This window comes from Synchiropus splendidus, chromosome 16 (assembly GCF_027744825.2).
Source record: "Synchiropus splendidus isolate RoL2022-P1 chromosome 16, RoL_Sspl_1.0, whole genome shotgun sequence".
Taxonomy (NCBI): domain Eukaryota; kingdom Metazoa; phylum Chordata; class Actinopteri; order Syngnathiformes; family Callionymidae; genus Synchiropus; species Synchiropus splendidus.
This window is the reverse complement of record NC_071349.1, coordinates 14,040,623-14,050,357: the sequence shown is the minus strand read 5'-3', so window position 1 is coordinate 14,050,357 and position 9,735 is coordinate 14,040,623. Positions and strand designations below refer to the sequence as shown.

Sequence of the window (9,735 nt, the reverse complement as noted above, 5' to 3'; positions counted from 1 at the left end):
GGACTGCAGACAGAAGATGACATGTTTGTGTCTGCATTTCAGAAAAACAAACAAATGAACAGATCAAATCCTCCTCCAGGAGGCTCCCATTTCAAAAACTTCTCTTCTACTGTAGACGATGAAAGGCTGAGGTCTCGCCGCGGTCACGGTGGATAATTTGAGCACTTTCTCTCTTGTAACAGGGAAAACGGGGTCACCACGAACCCCTTCCTGTCAGTCCAAACCCCAAAATACAAACAGCTGTCTGTCATCACGTAAAACATTAAAAATGTGTTTCTATATTTGCTTGTTTAAATTACAGATTCCTAATGAGAAAAATCCCTTCATATTCTTTACAGACGTGCAATTTTGGATTGCACATGTACCCCAACTGGCTTCTTTACAAGGGTCCCCCGACACCACAGGACGCAAGTCAACATTCAATTTACTGTACTTTACAGTCTCTCCGCTCTGGAAATGCACTTCTATGTGTTTAGCCGACATCTAATCCCAGTTAATCGCCACCGTTGCTCTTCCCTCTGTAGAACGTCCAACTCTCCTCTGGTGCTTGGGTCACAGCTGCCGGCTTAGCTTCTGCGCCTGCCGCTCCTTGGCGTTGAAGGCGTACTTGGTGTCCTGCAGTTGCTCGATCACTTCCTTGGCCTCCTTCATCTCCACCAGGAGCTGGTTGTACTTCTCCACCAGCTCCTGGTTCTCTCTGCGGAGGTCCACCACCAGCTGGTTGAGCTCGTCGCTCTGCTTGCCGCAGTGCTGCTTGAGCTGCTCCATCTCCGACAGAGTGTCCTCCATCCGCTTCACCAGGCTCTCCAGCTTGTCTTTGGACATCTTTGTTTCTCTCTCCTCCGCCGTCTTTGCTCCTGTAGCGACCGGGTCGGCGGTTGTCTGGGAAATGATTACGCTCTAATCCTTACCTGGCGAACACGGGTCGCCCCTCGCTGCACAGTAATCTGATTATCTGATCTAATCTGGGAAGCGTTTACTGCCAACGTCATCCTGGGCTCCAGGTCCTGATGCGTCAAGATCTTCTGCCGGCTTCATTCAACCCACGACAGCCTCACACTGCTAAATTTATCACTTTGAGATAAACCATCAACAATAAACCTTCGCCATATTTGGTTCCACATCGTAGTGTGAAAGGAAAGTTAAAATGATGCACAAAAAGATCAACAATTCAGAAGCAGGAAATGCTCGACATGAACACATGATCAGACTCTGAAGAAAGTGTTACGTAATAGTGGAGCCATTTATTTATCAAGTGATCCTGGAAATAAAGACCAAGAAAGTGGACTAGAGACACCCCTCCAAAATAATCTATTTGGATTGATTCACGGGGGGGGTGTATTTCATAGGGCTGACTCGGACATCGCCGATTACAGAGGCATCTAGCTCCAATCGAGGCCACCAACTAGAGCCTCTTGTTTCATGAGAGTCCTCAGATCTGGAGCATAAACAGGAAGCGTCCTATCATTAGAGGAAATGAGACGATGGATTTCAGGAAGCTCCTCAAAAGGGACGTTGATGTATCCAGGTGTGAACTCTCAAAACCGAGCCAGCACTGACGATGGAGTGTCTCCGTCACCATGTGAGGAATGCACTTTTACGCAGTGCCACAGTCCTGGTCGGAGGTGCCAAACCATCTCCCTGGCAACGGCTCATGCATCCATCTATGAGGCCGCTCGCCAAGTTGGCGCAGAGATGCTGGCGTAGCAGCGCACTGAGGAATTTCCACTCTGTTCCCAGAGACGCTCTGCGTCATTCACACAGACGGTTCGCTCTCTAGTGGCGGGAGAGGAAACCTGTGTCAAAGGATTTCAGTCATCAAACCAGACCACTGATGCTGAGGCTGCTATTGACTAACTTTTTAGCCACTCTATATGTGTCAAACTCATGGGCCAGGGGCATAATCCAGCCCACCAGATCAGTGTTTGTGACCCGCACGCTAGAAACCCCAAAATATAGAGAAAAAGTAACGTTTAAAGGCTCCTTGCTTAGCATGTTAAACCGAGCCTCCAATATTTAAAAGGCAGATTTATATTGCTCCGTTGAGTCTCATATTTCCTGCGATGAGTCATCGTTCTTTTTAAACTATCCATTTTGTTGCATCATTAAAAATAGAAAAAGCATCAACTCAATTCCATATAATGGCTTCTTTTTAAAATATTTTGTAAACCTAAAATATGTCAAATATTACAAGCACAGCACAAATTAAAAGATTCAAAGAGAAAATGAAACTGAAATTATAATGCATCTTTTTTCTCATAATTATGATTAAATTATCATTTATTTTACCGTAACATATATATTAAATTAATACATAAAAAATAAAAATCCATAGCATCTCCTTTTAAAATATTCTTCTGGTTTTCGATTTTTTTTTGTCTCCCAAACCATTTATTGTATATTGATTACATTAATTCAGTTCCGTTCAGATCATTCATTTTTATTATATAAAAAAAAAAAGCAACAAATCTGAATTAAAGAGTTTTGCATAACACACATACGCATGTAAAGGGCAGAAACACTCAATCACGCAAAATATTCTATTAAAAAAAAAACTGCAGAAATCACTCTTCACGTTTCCACGCAGCACGTGTGAAACCGGTCTGAAACAACGAAAGACAAATCAGTGCAGTGTTTCCTCGTTCCTTTACAAGCAGCCTTCGTCCATTGGTTTTTGGTAACGTTTGAATCAACACTTGAGTTTGGTCCTTTATCTCGAGGTCAGATTGATCGGATTCGGGCTCCTGGAATTTTAACCTTTCACCTGTTCAGAAAGAAAATCAGTTGAGAAGTAGCATAGTTCCAGACAGCACCAGGCGAGGGTCGCAGGGGAAACCTGCTGCGTGAACCGCGAGATTCTGCCCCACTGTGATGAGAGTGAAGTCAAACCCTTGAGCAAGGCACTCGACTGCTCCATCCGTGGCCTCTGGGAGCGACCACCGTGAGGTCATTTATTTGAAATGCTGCGACGATGACAAATCATCCTTTCAATGAGCTCAAGAATCACTGAGCTTCTAATCCGATCATTCTTCCACAGCGGTGAGGAAAGCACGCTCTGGTGATCACACACACAAACTGCACACTGACCCTCTCTATGTCCAGTCGTTGATGAAGTTGTGTTAAAGGGGGTGTTATTAAAATCTTCACGAGAGTTTCTAGTCGCTGAAGATGTAGAAACTGTTTCCCGCCAAGGTGTCCCTGAGCAAGGCACCTGCCGCAAAGCTTGGATCTGGCGGGTGATGAACAGCTTCTCTGGAGGTCAAATATCCCACCAGCCTTTTAAAATTGTGCCTGAGACCAGTGTAGACGTTGCCCAGCTTTGAGGGATCCAAATTTTAAAAGCTCCATTGTGGCTTGAAAAAAGGCTTTGCAGGATGTGTTTGGGCAAGGCTACGTCGTCTTGGGCATGTGGGTGGTCGTCACGCCGAAGGTCCTGCTAAATGTAGAACTGGTGCAGCGCCAGCTTGTCCATAAAGGGTCGAACCAGGTTATCTGTGGCGAAGTAGAAGACCAGGCCGAAGAAAATAGAGATGGGCAGAGCAGGGAGGGCTTTTTTGAAGATGGCCAGGAGGAGCAGGGTCAGACAGAGGCCCTGCAGACACCAGACAAAACGCGGTTTCATTCGCTTCTTTTACATACAGACATCAGCAGCAAAATTAAAACCCACACGTCTTAACAGTGTGCAAATGGGAGCACAGCAACTCTGTCTGAGCATATAGTGAGGCTGCATAAAAATAAAAATAAAAATTTAAGAAATAATAAATTAGTGGCTTCTTTTTCAAATCAGCCATGAAATAAACAAAAGAAATTATTAATTAACTATTTAAAAGGAAAATTCAAGCTACATTATAATGCAAAAACAAATATGTATAATAGAAATAAATAAAAATTCTATATTATGGGTTTATTTCTAAATAATATTTCAGCCACAAATAAATCTTCACATTTCTTGATTTCATAATGACCTACTGAATAGGAGAATGAAAGAGTCTAGTAAAACAAATATATACATTAAACATCACGTTCCAGTTGAGCAAACCAACCATGAGGAATCCTGCGGCTACATAAAACAGCGTGCCAGGAACACAACACTCACGATCAGGATGGCGACGAAACATGCCAATGTGGTGTTCCAGTCTCCGCTGGCCGCGGCCGATGCCTTCCCCACCAGCATGCTGTAGAAGATGAAGTCTCCGAGGCCCAGCTTGACGCCCCCTGGAACACAGGAAGACGACACATGTCGGGTGCGGTCAGCTCCGGACGTGAAAACCACAGCCCCACACACACGCTGAAACCTCCATATTCATCTGACTGTGCAATTACTGTGTGACCGAGGACCCCGCATTTACCAGAACTGAAATAGATCCCACTTGAAACCCAGCATTTCCATGAATAATTCAGCCTAAAAACAGCTCCAGTCCAAGCGTGTTGCGCGTTTGTGGATGCACTAATTTAACAGGAAAGATTCCTGAAAGCGTGCGAAAGAGGAGAAGTGACTGTATGTTTCTGATGTCTATCTAAAGAAGGCAGACTACCTGGCGGAAACAAACCATTTTGTTCATATACCCCTCTATCTAAAGTATCTAGAGTAGAACTTAATCTTCATGATCAAACACAGCTTCTCTCCTCTCCAAACCATTTCAGAAACACGGGAGCTTCCCTCAGGCAGCACTTACATTTACTGCACTCTCCAGCCGCTTTCAAAAGACTTCCTGGAATAATATTTCTGTTTTTGTTGCCACATAAATCTCTTTAAAAAACACCAATCATTCAAATATTCTAGAAAAAAACCCCCCTTAAAGAGCAGTTTGGTCGGGGTCGTTCGTGGGGGCAGAAAGAAATACACGGAAGGCTGAAGGGCTACCACTGAAGCCCTCCCTCCTGCAGCAGAACAACCCCACCAACTGAACTCACTCTCTTCATCGTCGTCTTCTACAGGGGGCCGTGCTGAAGGCATCTCCTGGATCGCCCGCCGGCTCTCCGCAGTGGACTGAAGCGGCCCCAGTTGATGCGCCTGCTGATTGACCCAAGTGTTGGTGAAGCCTCCGTCGTCCTGCGACGGGCTGGCAGGCACTGGAGTCTCCGTCGCTGCACGGAGGGGGAGACAAGTGAGTGCTAGGAAGGAGCGACTAGGCGCTGGGTTTTTCTGCACCTGCTTCAGGTTCAGGAGCCACTGCTTCTCTGGAGTTCCTCTTTGGTCCGTCAGTGTCAGCCATGTTGACCAACCACACCATGGTAGCTGGGAGAATCAAGCACATCACGTGAGAGGTGGAGGCTCCAGAAATGACAGGTAGGTAAAAGGTGGAAGTGTTTAAACACTCTGGCTTACAGGAGTAGATGAGCGCAGGAAATATGGGCTCATTCCGCTCCTGTGCGGTTTCCACCAGGATCCTCAGCGGCCCTTTGGGACAGAGCACCGCTAGCAAATCTGCAGGAGGAAAGAAGCGCTCAACAAAAACACAATTTTTACTTCAACCACCGAATGTCAGGCTCCATGTGGTTTACCGTAGACAGATATGACGGCTAGTATGAGCCAGGCGGTCCACTCCGGGAGGTACTTGATGAACACTAGAGCCATGAGGGCGCTGATCATGATGAGGTAGGCCTGCTGGAGCCGCAGCGGCCCTTTCCAGTGGATGCACATCATGCCCACCACGCCAAAGTTACTAATGATCACAGCCAGCGTGAAGAAGTCCATGGCTATGTTGTACGTCTTAAACACCTCTCTGGAGGTAGAACGTAGGTGTTAAGGAAACAAGGAAGCACAAAACAAGCCTGCGATGTTTCGGCTCACTTGAGGTAGATGTAGGAGAAGAAGAAGAGCAGGAGGAGGGATGAGAGGAAGAGCCAGCCTTGAATCACCTTCGCAAGACAAAGGTGTTGTTATTGAAGTTATAGTTTGGCTCCAGCTTTGATGCTTGGCTATGAAGTACCTTGTAGCATCTGTATTTGTAGAGCAGCACCAGCACCAGCGTCATGACGATGATCACAGTGATCATGATGGTGGCGTTCAGGATGGAGTTGACTGCTCGCTGTGCTACTGTGTCTGTGTCCTCGGGGAACGGGGTGTAGATCCTGGAGGAGTTCAGTCAAAACACTCAGCGTTCTTGAGCAGTTGAAAATGTATAATCTATAACTCTGGCACCATCTAGTGACGGTAAAGCAGTAATGCAAGGCATGTATTAAACTGCCGCAAAAAGGCTTCAAACACTCACAGTCTCTGGCCGTCTTTCTGGGTGTAGAAGCCGACAGACTTGATGGTTGCCACGACGACTACCATGCAGAGGGTGACGGGAACAAACAACATAATGACATGCTTGGCTCCGTATTTCAAGGTCAGCTCCTCGTCCTCTTCTTCCTCCGCCTCGACCACTTGTGGGGGGCGAGCAGCTGACGGAGCCTGACCGTTTTGCTCCGGGCCGTTGGCTCCCCCATCTGCGGCATTACCCCTGGCCCGAGCTCTGAGCGCCACGGCACCTTGTAGCTGAGGGGTGGGTGCCGAATCGCCAGCATCCTCCTGTCGCACCTGAGAGGGCAGAAGACAACGCTGATGGGAAGAAATCACGTGTTTGCCAAAGCAGAGAAAGATCTCGATCCATAAGATATCACTGACTATTGGTGCTGTTGGGAAAGGTGACTGTAGAGAATGGGAACTAAAAGTATCAAGTTCTGACATGCAGGTGAAGAAACATTAAGCAATATTGGAGTTGAGAGGGAGCAACAAAAAAAAACTACAGCTGGTCACACCCTCAACACTGACACCAACCCATTGTAATTTCAGAAAATGACATGACATAGCGGGGTACGGAATGGTCCTTCTTGAAGAAAGCCAGGGGTGACTCAAGGTCATGCTTCGTCATGCTTTGATGAAAACGGTTGAAAATGAGAGCCTGCAGCCAGATTCTAAACACGGATAGTAACAGCTGTAATGTGACTTAGGAGGACTTTGACTCTCTGGCTGGGACTCAAAGGTCGGGATTTATTTTGTGTAAATAAAAAATTAACAGGGACAACAAACACTAAACCCCAAAACCTCCCCTCTGGTGAAGTTACTAGAACAGGCATTGTTACTCTATAGGTTTTGAAGGACCGGCAACGTAACCATATAAGAACAGTGTACTTAGAAGTGTGTTAGCAGTTTAAGACAAAAAAAAAAAATACTCATTATGGTGCATAACTTTTGCTCCTCAGGATTGTGGCTGGGTATATCACTCCACATGAGTGTGTGTCAGATGTTAGTTAGAAATATTAGAGTCACAAAACTCTGGATGCAACCACGTGTGAAAGATGTAAGAACAGTTCAGCGCTTCACTCATACAATGTTGCACAACAAAGTGAGGTAACCAAAATGACTCAAGACATTATGACAGAAAGAAATGGCAAATACTGACCCTGTTTTTCTCCACATCCTGTGCATTGTTCGCCATGACGACGGGTTCTCACATGCAAATCCACGTTGTTTGGACTGATGACAGAAAGCGGAAGATTGTTAGTACTCTAAACTTCAATGGGAATATGTGAATGAGAACCAGAAGCTCCAGAAATATCACACATTTTCTTTATGAACGCTCAAGACAGGGCTACGGTTTTTCCTCAACTATTTCTTTATTTCATCACAAGAGTTGACAAAACAAACATAAGGCTTTTAAATGTCTGTTTGTAATGTAAACAATTATGCATCTAACGGATTCAAACCAACGTCTTATATGAACTAGAAGCTAATCCACAATCGAATTCAGTGCCGAGACGATCCGCCAACACCACTAAAGACACCAGCAAACCTGATCCAAAGGCTGAAAAGTCAGTTTGCCACAGTGACTTGGTGGCAGAAGTGATCGTACTCTGGTAAGAACCGTACCTGAGATTGGAACAAGGGTGTGCTATAATAGCGTGGAAGCGGGAGCGGCCCCAACAGGCGAGTCACCCGGCAGCTCGCTCGTGTCACACGGAACCACAGATAAATAATGTATATTACCTGCTACTGCCTACGGTACACGGAGTAAGTCAAGAATCCAGGAGAGGTTTGATTTAGAGCGGGTTTCGGAAGGGACACTTTCGCTTCCCCTCTTTGTTGTTTCTGCTTTCACGGACTTCCGGCTTCAAGCGGCAGCTACTTCCTGCTTTGTGGAATTAAATTTGTATTTTTTCATTTAGTTATTTTTTGTATCACTACATGGGATATAGTATGACCCTAAAGGGTTAATGAAAATAAGTAAAATGCGCGAGTAAATATAAATATTACGCGTTTGAAAATGTGGTTGGTTGTTTTTACTTCCGGTGTCAGAGGTCGTTCCGTGCGAGGCGATAAGCAAGTGGTCGAGCGAAAGCTACTGATATCTGTCTAACTCGTCGGAAATATGGTTAGTGCTCTGAAATTACCGATGTGTAGATTTAAAAGTAATATATCCGTGTCTGTAAATATTTATTTTACTACCAGACGAACCGATTCCAAGGTGTACAGACTCCAGAAGCTAAAATTAGCCCGATTGTAATGAGTCAGTGGAGCAGCTGCAGCTAAACATTACCGACATCGAACTCTGTTTGTTCGTTTTATCTACATTAAGAGACGTTTATTTCGCCAAAAGCCACGTGTTTATATTACGCATCTTGTGCTATTTGCATTCAAACGTTTTTTTGTAGAAGATATTGTCTCGTTTAGTTTGGTTGTTACCGTTTTCTGTTTGAAAATACACGGACGTGCTTGTGACGGAGTGTGAATGAGGTTAACATTTCATTGAGAAAGTTCCGCCTGAGTTGTAGTTGGAAGTGCTGGAGCCGTGCTTTTGACGGTGTTAAATTATCATATATTGAAAGTTGAGTTTTCATCCCAGGCTCACACCATCCTCCTGGTGCAGCCCACTAAGAGGCCAGAAGGAAGAACATACGCAGATTATGAGTCTGTCAACGACTGCATGGAAGGTAAACCACTTTTAAATTCATGTCTATAAGAAGGTGGCATCAGTCGTGAATGTTTGTGTCCAGGTGTGTGCAAGATGTATGAGGAGCATTTGAAGAGAATGAACCCCAACAGTCCGTCCATAACGTACGACATCAGTCAGCTGTTCGACTTCATTGATGACCTGGCAGATCTCAGCTGTTTAGTGTAAGTTTACTGAGCTGCCTCTTCAAAATGTGGATGTGAATCGGTTCATATTGAATATTTCTCTATGATGTACCTTTTGGGCTCACCCTCTATGCATAATCACCTCAGAATATTCCCTACTTCTAATTTCAGGTACAGAGCTGACGCCCAGATGTACCAGCCGTACAACAAGGACTGGATTAAGGAGAGAATCTACATGCTGCTCCGGCGTCAGGCCCAGCAGGCTTCAAAGTGACACCAGTGAATTTGTTTATTTTTAAAATTGTTTTTGACTTTTTTAAAATCGGAGTATTTTGTATTCTTTTTGGTTAATCTTAATAAAACGCTTCCTCTGGGTTTACTCTGCATCTTATATTTTTATCATGGTTTTTATTTCACCAACGCCTTCTGACTTCTGAGAAAGCGTTGGCATCTAAGTACCAACGTATAAAAAAAAAAAAACATTGTTAAGGTCCTCAAAGGTGTTTTGACGTCCTTTAAGTACCTTACATTTATGTGATCTTTTTGAAGTGCTAATCATACTTGGCTAAAGGTATATTGTCAAGGATCAAATTACATTTACAAATTTTATTAAGACTGACACGTGTTTAAGCGACAAAAGCTGAATTTGTGGTATTAGATCCAACCCTTTT

At 44.7% G+C, this 9,735-nt stretch overlaps 2 protein-coding genes across 2 annotated transcripts; one reads left to right on the top strand and one right to left on the bottom strand.

Moving 5' to 3' along the window:
• Window positions 1–1,251: 1,251 nt before the first annotated feature.
• On the bottom strand, window positions 1,252–8,104 carry psen1 (presenilin 1). Its single transcript, XM_053845900.1, has 11 exons — window positions 7,976–8,104; window positions 7,392–7,465; window positions 6,216–6,526; window positions 5,934–6,075; window positions 5,795–5,862; window positions 5,506–5,726; window positions 5,330–5,428; window positions 5,153–5,239; window positions 4,915–5,088; window positions 4,097–4,215; window positions 1,252–3,592 (listed from the first exon to the last, which is right to left on the bottom strand). Exons 2-11 carry the CDS (start codon window positions 7,425–7,427, stop codon window positions 3,437–3,439), a joined length of 1,413 nt encoding a protein of 470 aa, XP_053701875.1. The 5' UTR covers window positions 7,428–7,465; window positions 7,976–8,104; the 3' UTR covers window positions 1,252–3,436.
• A 160-nt stretch (window positions 8,105–8,264) lies between these two features.
• LOC128747765 (enhancer of rudimentary homolog) lies at window positions 8,265–9,450 on the top strand. The gene is made up of 4 exons (XM_053845901.1): window positions 8,265–8,360; window positions 8,832–8,919; window positions 8,983–9,103; window positions 9,236–9,450. Exons 1-4 carry the CDS (start codon window positions 8,358–8,360, stop codon window positions 9,336–9,338), a joined length of 315 nt encoding a protein of 104 aa, XP_053701876.1. The 5' UTR covers window positions 8,265–8,357; the 3' UTR covers window positions 9,339–9,450.
• Window positions 9,451–9,735: the final 285 nt, after the last annotated feature.

Bases quoted from the DNA above. Each gene is read 5' to 3' on its own strand.
- LOC128747765 (XM_053845901.1), top strand. The intron at 8,920-8,982 runs GTAAACCACTTT...GTTTGTGTCCAG, and splicing joins TGTCAACGACTGCATGGAAG to GTGTGTGCAAGATGTATGAG. The intron at 9,104-9,235 runs GTAAGTTTACTG...TTCTAATTTCAG, and splicing joins GCAGATCTCAGCTGTTTAGT to GTACAGAGCTGACGCCCAGA.
- psen1 (XM_053845900.1), bottom strand. From the start codon at position 7,427: ATGGCGAACAATGCACAGGATGTGGAGAAAAACAGG. The intron at 6,527-7,391 runs GTCAGTATTTGC...CTGCCCTCTCAG, and splicing joins AGGATGTGGAGAAAAACAGG to GTGCGACAGGAGGATGCTGG. The intron at 5,429-5,505 runs GTAAACCACATG...TTCCTCCTGCAG, and splicing joins AGCCGTCATATCTGTCTACG to ATTTGCTAGCGGTGCTCTGT.